Source organism: Plecotus auritus (assembly GCF_963455305.1).
Source record: "Plecotus auritus genome assembly, chromosome: 2".
Taxonomy (NCBI): Eukaryota; Metazoa; Chordata; class Mammalia; order Chiroptera; family Vespertilionidae; genus Plecotus; species Plecotus auritus.
In genome coordinates, this window is record NC_137771.1 from 100497125 (window position 1) to 100515514 (window position 18390).

The following is an 18390-nucleotide window of genomic DNA, read 5'->3' on the forward strand; positions in this document are numbered from 1 at the left end:
GTAACTCATTTATCATAGACTTATTCACTTGAACCTATATAATTTTACCAATCAATGTCACTCCAATAAATTTAATCTTAAGTAATCTATACTAATAAAAGGGTAATATGCTAATTAGACTGGACGTCTTCCAGATGTCCTTCAGGATGTCCTTCCACACAAAGCCACATCAGCAAGGGCCAAGGGCTGGTCCAGTGCCGTGGTCCCTTTTGCAGAGGCCACGAGAGAAGGCAGAGGGGAAAAGGCAGAAGGGAGAAAGCCAGTGCCATGGGAAAAGGCAGAAGGGAGAAGGCCAGCGCCGTGGGAGAAGGCCGGCACCACGGGAGAAGGCCGGTGCCACGGGAGAAGGGAGAAGGTGAGAAGGCCAGCACCGCAGGAGAAGGCAGAAGGGAGAAGACCGATGCCGCAGGAGAAGCGAGAAGGTGGTAGTTAGGCAGTTAGGGGGATCAGGTCAGGAGGGGAGAGCAGTTAGGGGGATCAGGACAGGATGGGAGAACAGTTAGGCAGTTAGGGGGATCAGGTCAGGAGGGGAGAGCAGTTAGGGGGATCAGGACAGGATGGGAGAACAGTTAGGCAGTTAGGGGGATCAGGACAGGAGGAGAGAGCAGTTAGGCATCAGGCACGCAGGCAGAGGCAGTTAGGGGCGATCAGGCAGCCAGGCAGGTGAGTGGTTAGGAGCCAGCGGTCCCAGATTGCGAGAGGGATCCAGATTGGAGAGGGTGCAGGTCGGACTGAGGGACCCCACCCCCTCCATGCACAAATTTCGTGCACCGGGCCCCTAGTTAAAAAAATAATTTCTACCAGCACTGTATGAGGGTCCCCTTTTCTCTACAACCTCTATAACTAGTTATTTCTTGTTTTATTGATAACTAGCGACCTGGTGCACAAATTCATGTACATTGAAAGGAAATTAATTAGAAGAAATACTTTAATATCGCTATTAGCCCTTTCTCTGAAATTGAAGTGTCAACCAAATTCACGATCGACAATGATAAATCGAAACACACATGTGCAGTTGGCACCAGCAAGAGCTTTATATATATAGATAAACCTGCTGAATTAGACCTGATTTCTGATGTAACTAAACTTTTTCCAGCCCAGTGAGGGACCCCCACTTGTCTTTCAGTTAATTGTCAGCAACACAGCAGTAAACATCAACATAAAACAGATGATTATTATAGATCATGCAGAGAGAACAAAGTGTAAAATATATAGCTGCAGCAGTATTTGACTATATTCTGCACAGTGAGAAAACCTGAAGTCATTTTCAAGGTCCACCATTTCTTACTTCTTTTCAGTGGGGACAAGTTTCTAAGCTTTCTAAATCTCTGTTCCCTGGCTAGTGAAAAGAAAATAGGGTTCTACCGAGTCTCCAGTCTACCTACTCCAGGACTTCTGTGAGGATCAAATGAGATGAAGCCCCCAAATGCCGTCCCCTGCAGGCCTGGTTCCCCCAACTGCCCTCTCCTGCAGGCCTGGTCCCCCCCAACTGCTCTCCCCTGCAGACCTGGTTCCCCCCAACTGCCCTCCTCTGTAGGCTGGGTTGCCCTAAACTGCCCTTCCTTGCTGGCCTGATCGCGCACAACTGCCCTATTCTGCCGGCCATCTTGTGGCAGTCATCTTGTGTCCACATGGGGGCAGTCATCTTGTGTGTTGGAGTGATGGTCAATTTGCATATTACCTCTTTATTATATAGGATGGCTTCTTTGTTGTAAATTAGTTGCCCATCCATAAGGGTTTATTTCAGGACTCTCAGTTTTGTTGCATTGATTCATGTATTTGTTTTATTTTGTTCGTTTGTTTTGCAAATACCATACTGTTTTGATTATTGTAGCTTTGTAGTATCACTTGAAATCAGGGAATGTGATACCTGAAGCTTTGTTCTTTTTCCTCAGAATTGCTTTGGCTCTTCAGGGTGTTCTGTGGTTCTATACAAATTTAGGGATTTTTTTGGTTCTATTTCTTTGAATATTGCCATTGGGATTTTGATGGGGATTGCATTAGATTTGTATATTGCTTTAGTTATTATGCCCATTTAACTATGTTAATTCTTTTAATTCATGAACATGGAATATCTTTCCATTTTTTTTGTGTTATCTTCAATTTATTTCAACAGTGTCTATTAGTTTTCAGTGTATAGGTCCTTCATATCCTTTAAGTTTATTCCTAAATAGTTTATTCTTTTTGTTGCAATTGCAAAATGGAATTATTTCCATCTTTCCCATGAAATTTAATTGTTAGTATATAGGAATGCAATTAATTTTTACACTGATTCTGTGTCCTGCAACTCTATTGTGCTCATTTATTGTTTCTAATAGTTTATAAAGAACTAGAGGCCCAGTGCATGAAAATTCATGCACAGGAGGGGTGTCCCTCAGCCCGCCCTACCCCCTCTCACAGTGTGGGAGCCCTCAGGGGCGGGAGGTGACTGGGCGATCACGGGAAGGCGATGCCCTCATCACACCTCTGCTGCTGCCACTGCTGGCAGTGCAAGCCTTGGCCGGCCCTAGTTACCTGAGCCTCAGGCTACCCTGGGCAGCTGTGCAGCCGCCATCCGAGACTTGCCTGCCCCTTGGGCCAGCTCTGGGTGGCTGGGGGGCTGAGGGGACTGGGGGACTCCGGAGGCAGGTGCGCAGAGTGGCTGGACCCGCCTTGGGGCAGGCCCAGCCATGCCGTGTGTGCGCCACCTTGGCGGGGATGAGGGGACTGGGCGCCGCCATCTTGTGGTTGTGGGCACCACCATCTTTGAGGGCGTGACAGTCAATTAGCATATTCCCTCCTTATTGGCTATGGGTGCTTCCATCTTTGTGAGGGCAAGATGGTCAATTAGCATATTCCCTCTTTATTAGATAGGATTATGTCCTTTGTAAAAAAGGACTATTTTCCTTCTTCCTTCCCAGTTTGGATGCCTTTTATTTCTTTCTCTTACTGGATTGATATGGCTAGGTACAACCAGTATTATTTGGTGAAAGTGGACATCCTTGTATTGTTCCTGATCTTAGAGGAAAAAGCTTTCAGTTTTTTACCATTGAGTATATTAACTGAGGGTTTATCATATACAGTCTTCATTATGTTTAAATAATTTCTTCTATACACATTTTGTTGAGTTTTATTAATCATAAATGAATGTTGTATCTTGTCAAATGCTTTTCTGTATTTTTTAGTATGATTCTATGATAGTTATTGCTTATTTTGTTAATGTGGCATATCACATTCATCAATTTGTATATATTGAACCATCTTTGCACCCCTGGACTGAACCCCAATTGATTGTGATATATTTTCAATGTATTGTAGTATTAAGTTTGCTAGTTAATTGTTTAGGATTTTTGCATCTATATTCCTTAGAGATATTGGCCTATAATTTGAGTGTGTGTATGTTTTCCTTACCTGCTTTTGGTATCAGGGTAATGTTGGCCTCGTAAAATGAGTTAGGAATTTTTGCCTCTTTATTTTTAAATATTTTGGAAGAGTGAAAGGGATAGGTATTATATTTTCTTTGAATGTTTTGTAGAATTCACTGAATCCATCTTGTCTTGGACTATTACTTTTTGGGAGGTTTTTAATGACTTGAAATTTCTTTACTGTTGATTATTTAGATTTTTCAGTTCTTCATGTTTTTTAGAATATATACATATACATACATATGTGTGTGTGTACACACACACACACACATACACACATTAATATATTTTTATTGGTGATAGTATTATAGATACGTTACTTTTTCCCCCCTTACCCCCCTCCTCCCAGCCCCTTCCCATCTCCCCTGGTCTTCACTACCCTGTTGCCTGTGTCCATGGGATATGCATATAAGTATTTAAGTTCTTTGGTTTATCTCTTCTCATCTCCCCATCCCCACATCAAGGTATGTCAGTCTGATCCATGCCTCCATGCTTCCGGTCTTATTTTGTTGCTCAGTTCATTCTGTTAGATTGCACAAATAAGTGAGATCATGTTATACTTGTGTTTCTCAGATTGGTTTATTTCACTTAGCATAATATTTTTTCAGGTCCATCCATGCTAGCCCAAAGGGTAAGAGATCCCTTTTTTTGTACAGCTGCATAGTATTCCATTTTTGTATAGCTCCATAGTATTCCATTATTGTGTAAATGTCCCATGGAGTTTTTATCTACTCATCCACTGATGGGCACTTGGGCTGTTTCCAAATCTTAGCTATTGTAAATCATGCTGCTATGAACTTAAGGGTATATATATTCTTTCTGATTGGTGTTTTGGGGTTTAAAATATATTCCAAGAATTTGGATCGCTGGGTCAAAGCGAAGTTCTGATTTTAATTTTTTGAGGGAACTGCATACTGTTTTCCATAGTGGCTACACCAATATGCATTCTCATCATCAGTGAACTAGTGTTCCCTTTTCTCCACATCCTTGCCAGCACTTGTTGTTTGTTGATTTTTTTATGACAGCCATTCTGACAGGTGTGAGTTGATGTCTCATTGTGCCTTTAATTTGCATTTCTCTGATGATCAGTGACTTTGAGCATTTTTTCATATGTCTCTTGGCCATTTGTATGTCCTCTTTGGAGAGATGTTTATTCAGGTCTACTGCCCATTTTTAAATTGGATTGTTTGTCTTCCTTTTGTTGAGTTGTATGAATGTTTTATATATTTTGGATACTAACCCCTTACCAGATGTATCATTGGCAAATATGTTCTCCCATTCAGTGGATTTCCTTTTCATTCTGATGGTGGTTTCTTTTGCTGTGCAGAAGCTTTTTATTTTTACGTAGATCCATTTGTTTATTTTCTTCTCATTTCTTTGTCCTAGGAAATGTATCCATAGACATACTGCTACTTGAGATGTCTGATATTTTACTACCTATGTTCTCCTCTGAGATTCTTATGGTTTCATGCCTTACATTTAAGTCTTTCATCCACCTTTAGTTTATTCTTGTGTATGATGTAAGTTGGTTTAGTTTTATCTTTTTACGTGTGTCTTTCTAGTTTTCCCAGCACCATTTGTTGAAGAGACTGTCTTTACTCCATTGTATGTTCTTGCCTCCTTTGTCAAATATTAATTGACCATAATGGTGTGGGTCATTTTCTGGGGTTTCTGTTCTGATCCATTAGCCTATCTGCCTGTTGTTGTGTTAGTACTAGGCTGTTTTGGCTACAATGGCTTTGTTAGAATAGTTTGATATCCAGTATTGTGATTCCTTCTACTTTGTTCTTCTTTCTCAAGATTGCTGTAGCTATTCAGAGTCTTTTATGGTTCCATATCCATTTTTGGAGTGTTTGTTTTAGCTCTGTGAAGTATGCCATTGGTATTTTAATAGGGATTGCGTTGAATCTGTCGATTACTTTGGGTAGTATAGTAAATGACTAGAGCATTTAATTCATTTTCATTTAAGGTTATTATTGATAGCTATTTTTTACCATTTTTATTTTCTTTACTAGAGGCCTGGTGCATGAAAATTCATGCACTGGAGTGGGGGTCCCTCAGCCTGGCCTGCCCACTCTCACAGTCCGAAGCCCTCAGGGGCGGGAGGCGACCAGGTGATCAGGGCAAGGCGATGCCCCCATCAAACCTCTGATGTTGCCACTGCCGGCACCACAAGCCTCGGCCAGCCCTGGTTACCTGAGCCTCAGGTGGTCCTGGGCGGCTGGGCAGCCGCCATCTGAGGCTTGCTTGTGCCTCGGGCCAGCCCTAGGCTACTGGGCAGCCGCCATCCGAGACTTGCCTGTGCCTCGGGCGTCGGCTGGGCAGCTGCCATGCGAGGCTTTCCTGCCTCTTGGGCATCGGCTGGGCAGCTGCCATCCGAGGCTTCCCTGTGCCTCAGGCCATCCCTGGGCAGCTGGGGGGCTGACGGGACTGGGGGACTCTGGAGGCAGGTACGCAGAGCGGCCAGACCCGCCTGGGGCGGGCCCGGTTGTGCAACATGCCTGCAGCCCCAGTGGGGCTGGAGGGACTGGGTGCCGCCATCTTGTGGCTGTGGGCGCCACCATCTTTGAGGGCGTGGCAGTCAATTAGCATATTCCCTCCTTATTGGCTGTGGATGCCGACATCTTTGTGAGAGCGTGATGGTCAATTAGCATATTTCCTCTTTATTAGATAGGATGCTTATGTACCTTTCTTTTTCTCTTCCTCCTCCTTCCCTCCCCCCCTTTAACATTTTTTGCATTGTTGGCTTGATGGTAATACTCCTTCAACCTATTTTTGTCTGGAAAGCATTTTATTTCACCTTCAATTTTAAATTATAGCCTTACTGGATACAGTAATCTTGGATTTAGGCATTTGCTTTTCATTATTTTGAGTACTTCATGCCTCTCCCTTCTGTCCTGAAGTGTTTCTGGTGAGAAGTCATCTGACATTCTAATGGGAATGCCTTTGTAGGTAATTTTCTGTCTCTCTTGCTGCCTTTAAGATTCTTTCTTTGTCTTGAACATTTGCCATTTTAAGTATGATGTGTCTAGGTGTGGGTCTCTTTGGGCTCATCTTAATTGGGACTCTGTGCCTCCTGAACTCCTGTGACATTTTCCTTCACCAGACTGGGGAAGCTTTCTCTCATTATTTCTTTACACATTCTCTGTACCTTGCTCTTCTTCTTTTCCTTCTGGTATTCCTATAATGCGGTTGTTGTTACATACCATGTTGTCCCAGAGATCCCTTAAGCCAGTGGTTGGCAAACCGCGGTTCGTGAGCCACATGCGGCTTGCGAGCCGCGGTTTGCCGCTCTGATGACTAATGAGTTTGCCAACCACTGTCACATACTACCCTTTACCTCTTTGCGCACAATATGCCACAATTGCCTAATCCTCACAGCTTCCAACTACACGGTAACATTTAGTCTACCAGTGGTCGGCAAACTCATTAGTCAACAGAGCGGCAAACGGCGGCTCGCGAGCTGCATGTGGCTCGTGAGCCGCGGTTTGCCAACCACTGCCTTAAGCTATCTTCCTGCTCTATAATTCTTTTTTCTATTTTGTGTGATAATTGTGTATTTATTTCTACCTTGTCTTTCAAATTGATGATTCACTTATTTGCTTAATCCAGTCTGCTTTTAATTTCTTACAGTGTATTCTGTTGTCAGATATACCAGGTGTACTGGTTAATAATGCAAATTTTGTAATCAAAGAAAACACAACAGTTTCAAGAGAAACATCAAAAGTGCTTTATTTAAAGTAATGTCCATCGCTAGCTACACATTTCCCCCATGTTTAGGTAATTTGTGGATACCGTCCCAATAGAACTTTTCTTGTTTTAAGGCAAACCATTCAGAGACCCAATTTTGCACTTCTTCATATGTTTTGAAGTCCTGCTCAGAAAGTGCGTGTGCCATCGATTAGAAGAAGTGATAATGTGAAGGAGCAAGGTCTGGTGAATACAGCGGGTGGGTTAATACTTCCCAGCAAGATCTTTTAAGGTGTCTTTAACTGGTTTTAAAGTGTGTGATGGTGCATCATCATGAAGCAAAATTACTTTGCCTTGTCTTCTGGCACATTCTGGGCATTTCACGATCAAAGTGTGGTTCAAATTGATTATTTGTTGTCAGCAGCGATCAGTATTAATGGTTTCACCTGGTTTTAGAAGCTCATAATACACCACACCTTCCTGATTCCACCAAACGCAGAGCATTGTCTTCTTTCCAAAGCGATTTGGCCTTGCAGTCAATGTTGATGGTTGACCTGGATCAACCCAAGATTTTGTGCATTTGGGATTCTCATAAGTCCACTTTTCATCACCAGTCACAATTCGATGCAAAAAAGACTTTCGTGCCATTGAAGCAACATTTTACTGATGACTTTTCAGTTTCCATTTGTCTTTCGTTCAGTTGATGTGGCACCCACTTTCCTTCCTTTAAAATCTTTCCCATTACTTGTAAATGATCAGAAATTGTTTGCTGAGCAATGTTTTAAACTTTCTGCAAGTTGTTTTTGAGTTTGACACGCATCTTCATCCAATAATGCTTATAATTATTGGTCTACAAAGTTTTTCAGTTGACCTGGACATTCTTTGGCTTTCACATCGAAATCATCACTTTTTAAGCATTTAAACCAGCGTTCACAAGTATCTCAAGATGGAGCATGTTCACCATAAGCTTCCCGAAGTATACTATAACTTTCAGCAGCACTTTTCTTCAAAATAATGAATTAAAACTTCCCACAGATACTCTTTGTTTTGGCACGAAATTCGACATTTTTAAGTGTAAAAGTATCTATGATGTTAACACCTTCAGAAAATTTGATATATGAAGTTTTGAAGCTTGCTGTCAATACAACAAAATAGCATACATATCAAATTGCTTATATATCAACATATGTGTAACTTCATCTATTGAAAAAAATCCGCTTTATTAAGTGGTACACCTGGTATCATTTTTGATTTCTGTCTGGTTCTTGTTCATGGCCTGTATTTCCCTTTTCATGCTTTTGTAATTTGCAGTAAATTCTTTAAGCATTTTTTTTATAAACATTGCTTTGAACTCTATGTCTGATAGGTACCTTGCCTCCATCTCATTTAGTTCTTTTTCTGGGAATTACTTCATTTCCTTCATTTGGGGTGTTGCTTCTTTGTATCCCCATTTTAGCTGTCTTTTTGCATTTGTTTCTATGTATTAGATAGAACTGTTAATGCTAACCAGTGTTTGTGGGATAGCCTTAATGTAGAATGTGTTTTGAGGGATCCAGTGGTATAATCTCTTTGTTCATCTGAGCTGGATGCTAGGAATGCTCCTTGTGTGCATTATTTGGGCTCTCCTGTTGTAATTGGGACTTGATTGTTGATGTCCCATTCGTGGGAGGGATCTCCTCTCCGACTTGTTGCCAGTGAGATTCAACCCCAACATTGTTGTCCCAGCTGTTATACAGGTGCCAACAGAACAAAATAAGACACAACAGGAACAAATCAAAAGTACCACAAAAATTAAATTACTCAAAGCAACAATAGGGAAGACTAAAAAGGAAAAAGGAGAAAACAAAGCAAAGAAAAAATAAAAAGAATACTAAAAGACATGTGACCAAAGATTTAGAGGGAATATAAAGAAAGAGGATGAAAGACGAAAAAAAAATGGATATATGGAAGCAAGGAGAAAGCTTAAAGAAGTAGTTATAGGATAAAACAGAATGGAAACAGAAAATAAGTGAAATAATAATAATGAATTTAAAATGTAGTGATAATGGATATAAGATATAGATCCAAAAAGTAAAACAGGAAAAAATGAGAAAAGAGAGAAAAATGAAATAAGAAAAATTCTATCTAATAAAAGAGTAATATGCAAATTGACCGCATGTCCGCTACACCCACAAGCCATGCCCACCAGCCAATCAGGAGCTAGTATGCAAATTAACCCAACCAAGATGGCTGTGGCCACGGAGAGAGCAGGAGGCTTGGGTTTCCCTGGCAATGGAGGAAGCCAAGCTTTCTGACTGCCCTGGCCTGCCGTGGACTCCACTCAAGGCTATAAAGTTTCAATTATAGAAGATAAATAAATCCCAACACAAATGGCAGCAGCCACAGAGTTGGAGAGAGCAGGAGGCTTGAGTTGCCCCAGGCGATGGACGAAGCCAAGCTTCCGCAGCCCTGGCCTGCCTTGGCCTCCACTCAAGGCTACAAAGTTTGAATTATAGAAGATAAATAAATCCCAACAAAAATAGCTGCAGACACGGAGCAAGCAGGAGGCTTGGCTCCGCTCAAGGCTACAAAGTTTCAATTGTAGAAGATAAATAAACCCCAGATACCAGGGCTTCTGCTTGGGTTGCCGGGGGGCGTGGCCGGCCTGCAAACCACCACAGGCCCTCACCCAGGCTGCCCGACACCCCAAGGGAACCCCTACCCTGACTAGGAAACCCTTCAGGGCAAACCAGCTGGCCCCTACCCATGCACCAGGCCTCTGTCCTATCTACTGGTAATAAAAGAGTAATACGCAAATCGACCGTCACTCCAACACACAAGATGGCTGCCCCCATGTGGACACAAGATGGCCGCCACAAGATGGCCTGCCGTGGAGGCAGTTGGGAGGGACCAGTTATGCAAGGGAGGGCAGTTATGGGTGATCAGGCCAGCAGGGGAGGGCAGTTGGGAGGGACCAGGCCTGTAGGGGAGGGCAGTTGGGGGTGACCAGGCCAGCAGGGGAGGGCAGTTAGGGGCAATCAGGCTGGCAGAGGAGCAGTTAGGCATCAATCAGGCTGGCAGGGGAGTGGTTAGGGGGTGATCAGGCTGGCAGGCAGAAGCGGTTAGGGGCAATCAGGAAGGCAGGCAGGCGAGCAGTTGGGATCCAGCAGTCCTGGATTGTGAGAGGGATGTCCGATTGCCCGTTTAGGCCCAGTCCCGGTAGGTGGGTGGGGCCTAAACGGGAAGTTGGACATCCCTCGAGGGGTCCCAGATTGGAGAAGGTGCAGGATGGGCTGTAGGACACACACCCCCATGCACGAATTTTGTCCACCGGGCCTCTAGTTAATAAGAATAGACAAAAGTATAATAGAATCAAAGGGAAGAGAGAAATTAGAGATATGCAAGAAAAAAGAAGAAGTAAAAAAAGGGAAAAACAAACAAAAAACAAAAAGTCCACTTACAAACCCAAAAACAAAACCACACATATTCACACACTGCTGTGATGTTGAATCTGGTCTCTTGGTGTGTCTAACCTGGTCCCTGTGGTGTAGGTCACTGTCCCTTTCTAGAACTGGTCAACCTGATTGAGGTCTGAAGCTTTAAGCCCCTAGTAGTCCAGTGGGCAGTGACTCCTTAGCCCGGAGGCTGGGTCTGCCTCCGGTCATATGCCTTATTTGTCCCTGATCTGAGCTGTACTCCCTTCCCCCAGGGAGCTGGGCTCTGTGGGGGTTTCCTGGTCTTGGCTGGACTTACGTTAGAGGTGGTACCAGTACCTTGTAGGACAGGGTGCTGGGCACTTCCTCTCTTTCTAATGTCTCTGCTCTGTCTAATTTGCTGGCATCTCCTCTCTGTTAACTGAAGGGGCACAGATTTCCTTCCCCGGACTGTTCCCCCTTGCTGAAATTTTGGTCAGAAGTAGCTGTTTTGCCAGCGGGAAAGAGGGAGGGACTTATCTCCCTGCTGGACCTACTGTCTAGCCCCCTTTCTGCTCACCAACATGAGTTCCCACAAGAAATAAAGGGCCCCTCAATTCAATGTTAAGTGTGTCTTTCCACACTTGTCTGGGTCTCTAGATTACTGTTTTCTATATCAGTAATTCACTCCTCTGTCTGGTCAGCTCTATTGCCTAACCTTGCTAGTTCATTATTCTTTGTTTTTATGATTTCTTCAGCTGCAGAATTTATGTTTTGTTCTTTTAGTTTCAGTCTTTTTGGTGAAGTATTCTTTTTGTTCATAGATTTTATTTCTGAGATCACTGAATTGCTTTTCTAAGTGTTCTTATCCTTGAGTTTTTTTAGAACTGCAATCTTGAATTCTCTGTTATTTAAATCACAAGTGTTTCGTGTCGTAAGTTTATTTTCTGGAGATTTTTTAAATTTTCTTTCTGACCTCCCTTGTTATCTTGGTTGTTCATTGTACTTGATGGATTATTTCTCTGTCTGTGCATTTGTGGGAATGAAAACTTTTTAAAAATGTATTTGACATTTCAGTGTTCAGTGTTGATAAGTAGATTTTTTTTCTTTTGTTTTACAGTAGGTGGTGCTAAAGCACAAGTTTTTATTTTCTCTTCACTGCTGGGGCTTCTAGGATTTTTGTGCAGCAGTATAGCCTGGGCTGTGGAATATTCCTGGTATTTCCTGAGGAGGTGGGTACCCTTGCCCAACCTGAGTCTTGGGGCATCACTCCCATGGATTCAGAGTGGTGGGCTGTGGGTCTTCTGAATGTTCTCAGTGCTGCATTCAGGTAGCCAGAAGCTGCCAGTCAAGCTGTTCTGAGTGGATCCAGCTGCCTCTACCTAGTTGTGTAGAGATGAGTGGAAGAGGGTTTGGTGGGGAAGTGGTTTCATCAGTCCAAGGTTCTGCTCTTCCTTGTGTCTTTAGCTACAGTGAGTACAGATGACTTAAGCTGGAAGTTTTTTCAGCCCTTTAAAGATTTTCCAAGTGAGGATTTTCTACCTGTCAGGCCATACGGGTGGGCAGGTTCCCACATATGAGAAATCCTTTGTCTGGTGCTGGCTGGCTGTGGAGTTCTTTGACTTTTTGCACAATTTCTCTGCCCCTGACTCTGGGCCCAGCCTCAATTTCTGTCACCTACTGAGGCCCCATTGCTGTGTCTGCCCTTCCTTTTTGTCCAGTGGTGATTGCACTTCACCCCTTCACTGTTAAGAAGCCTCCACAAGTTGTGCCCAGAACTTTCGTCTCTGTCTTGTCCCCTCCCCCTCCTGTCTCCATTGTTAACTGAGATGCACACTCCTTTAGATGTCTCAATGCACAATGTGTTTCTGTGTTACCAGGGAATCAATCCTTTGTTAAATTATAGCTGTCAAACTTGTAATTTTAAGGGGAGAGACCTGAAGGTCATGTATTGACTGCCATGCTGCTAACTAAAACTTTTTATTTTTCTCATAGCTATTGCTGAACATTGCCATCCACTCTCTTAAAATAATAATGTCTTATTCATTTTTTGGTTCCATAATATCTTGCACTTGGTCAATACTTAATTAATCTATATAAACTACAGGCCCTGTGCATGAAATTTGTGCTCAGGTAGGGTCCCTATGCCAGGCCGATGATCAGGGCTGATCGGGGCCTTCCGGCTGCTATCTGGGGCCTTCCTTCCGGCTGCCATCAGGGGCCTTCCTTTCCTGGTTGCCAGCCAGGATCTTCCTTCGTTCCGCGCCACCCCCTGGTAGTCAGAGCATGTCATAGTGAGCGATTGAACTTCCGGTCTCCTGGTCAAACTCCTGAGGGGACACTTTGCATATTAGCCCTTTATAACTAGGAGCCCAGCACGCGATTCGAAATCGCTCAGTGCTGCCCACCCACCTGCAACCCTGCCTTAACACCCGAAGCTGTCCACACAGAGCTCCAGTGCGCCTGGCCCAGCCCCCAAACCCTCTGGCCTCTGGCTGCTTCAAGCCCTACCCTCGGTCCCTCAAGTGGCCTTGGGCTGGTCCCGCCTGCTGCACTGTGCTCCTTCCCCTGGCAGGTGGGCTGTGGGGCACTCAGAGTTAGAGTGGTGGGTGGCAAAGGATTGGTGAGGGGAGCGTTATGGGCTCTTACCCCCGCCCTCCCCTACACGGGATGGTCCTGCCTCCTCCAGGTGCCTCCCCGCTTCCGCCCCGTCCCCAGAGCAAAGCCCTAGTTGATATGCTAATGACCTGGTCGTTACCCATTATGACGTATTGACCGTTAGCATATTAGCTCTTTATTAGTATAGATAATAAAAGTGTAATATGCTAATTAGACTGGACAACCTTCCAGACAAAGCCAGGGCTGCGAGGGAAGCCCGGGTCCCTGATGCCTGCTGGCGGCCAGAGGGAAGCCTGGGTCCTGAGTGCCAGAGGGAAACTGGTGCTGGCAGCCAGGGGAAGGAAGGCCTAGTCTTGCACCAATTTCATTCCTCAGGCCTCTAGTACTTGTCCTATCTAATAGAAGAGTAATATGCAAATTGACCGTACCTCCACTATACCCACAAGCCATGCCCACCAGCCAATAAGGAGCAAGTATGCAAATTAACCCAACCAAGATGGCTACAGTCACAGAGTGAGCAGGCTTGGGTTTCCCTGGCAATGGAGGAAGCCAAGTTTCCTGCACACCCTAGCCGGCCCAGGCCTCCACTCAAGGCTACAAAGTTTCAATTATAGAAGATAAATAAATCCCAACATAAATGTCTGTGGCCACTGAGCGAATGGGAGGCTTGGGTTTCCCTGGCAATGTAGGAAGCCAAGTTCCTGGCCTGCCCTGGCCTCCACTGAAGGCTACAAAGTTTCAATTATAGAAGATAAAGAAAACCCAGATACCAGGGCCTCCACTTGGGTCGCCGGGGGCCATGGCCAGCCTGCAAATCACCACAGGCCCCTCGCCCAGGCCACCCCACGCCACAAGGGAATCCCCACCCTGATCCGGAACACCCTTCAGGGCAAACCAGCTGGCCCCCACCTGTGCAGCAGGCCTCTATTCTATCTCTGTGGTCGGCAAACTGTGGCGCGCGAGCCACATGCAGCTCTTTGGCCCTTTGAGTGTGGCTCTTCCACAAAATACTACAGCCTGGGTGAGTCTATTTTGAAGAAGTGGCATTAGAAGAAGTTTAAGTTTAAAAAATTTGATTCTCAAAAGGAATTTCAATCGTTGTACTGTTGATATTTGGCTCAGTTGACTAATGAGTTTGCCCTCCACTGTCCTATCTAATAAAAGAGTAATATGCAAATTGACCACCACTCCAACACACAAGATGGTTGCCCCCATGTTTTCAAAGATGGCTGCCCCCATGTGGACACAAGATGGCCACCATAGGATGCCCAGCAGGGGAGGGCAGTTGGGAGGGATCAGGCCAGCAGGGGAGGGCAGTTGTGAGTGATCAGGCCAGCAGGGGAGGGCAGTTGGGAGGGACCAGGCCTGCAAGGGAGGGCAGTTGGGGGCAATCAAGCCTGCAGGGGAGGGCAGTTAGGGGTGACCAGGCCGGCAGAGGAGGGAAGTTGAGGGCGACCGGGCCTGCAGGTAAAGGCTGTTTGGGGGGACCCAGGCCTGCAGGGGAGAGCAGTTTGTGGGGGGGATCAGGCCTGCAGGGGACGGCAGTTAGGGTTGACCAGGCCTGCAGGGGAGGGCAGTTAGGGGCAATCAGGCTGGCAAGGGAGCAGTTAGGCATCAATCAGGCTGGCTGGGGAGTGGTTAGGGGGTTATCAGGCTTGCAGGCAAAAGTGGTTAGGGGCAATCAGGAAGACAGGCAGTCAAGCAGTTGGGAGCCAGCAGTCCTGGATTGTGAGAGGGATGTCCAACTGCTCGTTTAGGCCCGATCATACCTGGTTCAGGCCTAAACGGGCAGCGGACATCCCTCGAGGGGTCCCACATTGGAGAGGGTGCAGGCTGGGCTGAGGGACACACACCCCCCCACGCATGAATTTCATGCAACGGGCCTCTAGTATATAGATAAAAGCCTAAGCTACTGCTCAGCTCATGCTATAACACGCACTGACTACCAGCAGATAAACGCATAATGCAGGAGCTGCCCCCTGGTGGGCAGTGCGCTCCCACAGCAGGAGCTCTGCTTCGCTGACCATGGGGCACCAGACCCCGGGTTCATGGCTGGTGAGCGCCGCTACCTTGCTCTCCCGCTGACACTCCCCTTGCATGCCCCTCCCCCATCCGGAACAGGATTGAGACTGACTGGGTGCGAGCCTGTGGCCGCTTCTTGGTCACGGGTACGCCAGTATCACCCTAGGACAGGTGTGCGGAAACCGCAGTGGAGCCTCAGCGAGCCTACAGGGCAATGGAGTCGGCAGGCACAGCAGGGCTGGGATGAGCAGGAGTGGCGCTGCACTCAGCCTGGCTCAGGCTCTTCCCTGGCTGCCTGCCGCTTCACGCACTACTGCATCCCTCAGGAGACATAGGACTGCTGGTTTTGGCTGATCCCTGCAGGCCTGGCTGAGGGACCCCACCAGTGCATGAATTCTTATTCGTGTTTATATATTTTAGGAATATCAGAGGTGCAATTAAATTAAACCTAGGCTGTACTTTTGGTATAGAATTGTATCTAATAAAAGAGTAATATGCAAATTGACCATCACTCCACACAAGGTGGCCGCCCCCATGTGGTTAAAGATGGCTGCCCCCATGTAGACACAAGAAGGCCACCACAACATGGCCTGCAAGGGAGGGCAGTTGTGGGCGATCAGGCCAGCAGGGGAAGGCAGTTAGGGGTGACCAGGCCAGCAGAGGAGGGAAGTTGGGAGTGACCGGGCCGGCAGTGGAGGGCAGTTGGGGGGGATCAGGTGTGCAGGGGAGGGCAGTTTGGGGGGGACCAGGCCTGCAGGGGAGGGATGTTGGGGGGGACCAGGCCTGCAGGTGAGGACAGTTGGGGATGACCAGGCCTGCAGGGGAGGACAGTTGGGGTGACCAGGCCTGCAGGGGAGGGCAGTTAGGGGTGACCAGGCCTGCAGGGGAGGGCAGTTAGGGGCAATCAGGCTGGCAGGGGAGCAGTTAGCATTGATTAGGCTGGTAGGGGAGTGGTTAGGGGGTGATCAGTCAGGCAGGCAGGTGAGCTGTTGGGAGCCAGCAGTCCTGGATTGTGAGAGGGATGTCCGACTGCCCATTTAGGCCCGATCTCACCGGCATCGGGCCTAAACGGGCAGTTGGACATCCCTCATGGGGTCCCAGATTGGAGAGGGTGCAGGCTGGGCTGAGGGACACTCCCCCTCCCCCCCCCCCCCGCATGAATTTCGTGCACCAGGCCTCTAGTAATAAATAATTTTGTAAATTGTTTTTGTTTTATATCTTAGGGTATAGAGTTTTTCTGCAGCAATATCTTCCTTAAATTCCTTGATACTTTTTATAAATAGAAATTTAAGAAATTTAAGGGCAATTGAAAATGGAATTTATATATGTACATGCATACATATGTATGTATATGTATAATATCACAGTTTTTATTTACTCATTTTTTATTACATTTTTAAAAATAGAACTGTGATGTTAAATGAGGAACTTCAAACATTTTGACAGAATCCAGCATCATTTTATGTGATGTTTATACAGCAAAGAAAACTTATTGAAAGTACTAATTTTATTCTGATTTCTCTCCCGTCAGAGCCTAGCACAGTGTAGGCTCAATAAAGGATTATCTAACTAAACTTCGAAGTATTTGGGTTTGAGCATAACCTCTCACAGAGTCTCCTGTTGGATTGTGGAAGAAATGTGGGTGCTGATAAAATTAGTTGATCACAAAGGGTCATTCATCTAGAAGTTGGCTGGGATCAAATATCCTTCATTAATGAAGCCTTCCCAGCCCCCAGCCCTTCCTCTCTGCTCACTGGCACTTTGCCCATTTTCTCTTGTAGTCCAGGTCCTGAGGTGGTAAACTGGTAAGTTATATGCCAAGATGAATGACAATCCAAAAGAGGATACAATACTATTTTCAGGGGTCATATTTTTTTCACAAGTACTGCTCAGTCATAGTTTTTGAATCTGAGTCAGTTCCATTACACAAGGTATGCATTCCTTGGAAGGTGTTTTGAGTGGTTTCTTTATGTAAGGAATTGTTGTATATATTGTAGAATTTACCAAATTGTATTTTTTTTTTGTAAAATACATTAATTTTAGCAGAACTTTTTATCAGAGGATTAATTTGTCTTCTCTACTGAGTAATGTACAATAAGATAATTTGCCAAGAGGTGTTGTTTTTGTCATTTTTAAAATATATTTTAATATTTTATTTTTTGGACTTTAGTGTTTTTAATTAAACCACCAGACATTAAAAAAAAAATTAGAGCCTCTTTGTCCTCAATTCTCTTTAATAATTACATTAGATCCTTAAAAACTAAAGCAGTTTGCAAAACTTAGGAAGTACCTGGAGGTGTCTATATTTTACTAAGGATGTACTCCTCTTTTTGCTAGGTATTTTGGACCAGTCTGCTGTGTGGGTTGATGAAATGAATTATTATGATATGCGTACTGACAGGAATAAAGGAATTCCTCCCTTGACCCTACGTCCTGCTAATCCACTTGGCATTGAGATTGAAAAGTGAGTACCCTTTTCCCTTCAGTTTTTTTTTTTTTTTTTCCAGTTGGTAAGAAGTTTTATATACTTAGTCAAACTCTGGAAACATCAGGTTATTTCTGAAGCCTGGTCAACTTTGCTGCCAATTAATGTTCCCATTATTTAAAACTTTTGGCACAACGAGTTCTTTCTTTAGTTTTTTTGAATTTACATTTTGTGAAGAAGAAAAATATATTTTAATCACTAATACTTATTTTTAATCACTAATACTTTAAGAAGTAGAAGTATAGTTGACATACAGTATTATATTAGTTTTAGGTGTACAACATAGTGATTTGATATCTATATATACTTACGAAGTGATTACCATGACAAGTCTAGCAACCTTCTGTCACCATATAATGTTGTTATGATATTCTCTGTATTCCCTATGCTATACATTACATCTTATGATTTATTTATTTTATAACTGGAGCTTTGTACCTCTTAATCACTTCACGTTTTCTGCCCATATCCCCACTCTTCTTCCCCCTGGCAACCATCAGTTTGTTCTCTGTATCAATGTGTCCGTTTCTATTTTGTTTATTTTATTTTTAGATTCCACACATAGGTGAAATCATATGCTATTTGTCTTTCTCTGTCTGGCTTTTTCACTTAGCATAATACCTTCTAGGTACCACTTGTTACAAGTGGCAAGACTCATTCATTTTTATGGCTGAGTAATATTCCATTTTTTTAATCCTCACCCGATAAATATGTTTATTGATTTTAGAGAGAGAGATCAAGTGGGGGAGAGAGAGAGAGAAACATTGATATGAGGGAG

The 18390-nt window shown here is 44.6% G+C and overlaps 1 protein-coding gene across 4 annotated transcripts in view; it reads left to right on the forward strand.

Annotated features, from left to right (window-relative positions):
• EXOC2 (exocyst complex component 2) overlaps nt 1-18390 on the forward strand; it is a gene marked incomplete at its 3' end in the record, with an annotated part of 271555 nt that overhangs the window by 74701 nt on the left and 178464 nt on the right. For all 4 annotated transcript variants that reach the window (XM_080658431.1, XM_080658434.1, XM_080658432.1 and 1 more), the window contains one exon: nt 17465-17591. In XM_080658431.1, the coding sequence (XP_080514557.1) occupies nt 17465-17591 (127 nt within the window). The remainder of the gene's footprint in view (nt 1-17464; nt 17592-18390) is intronic.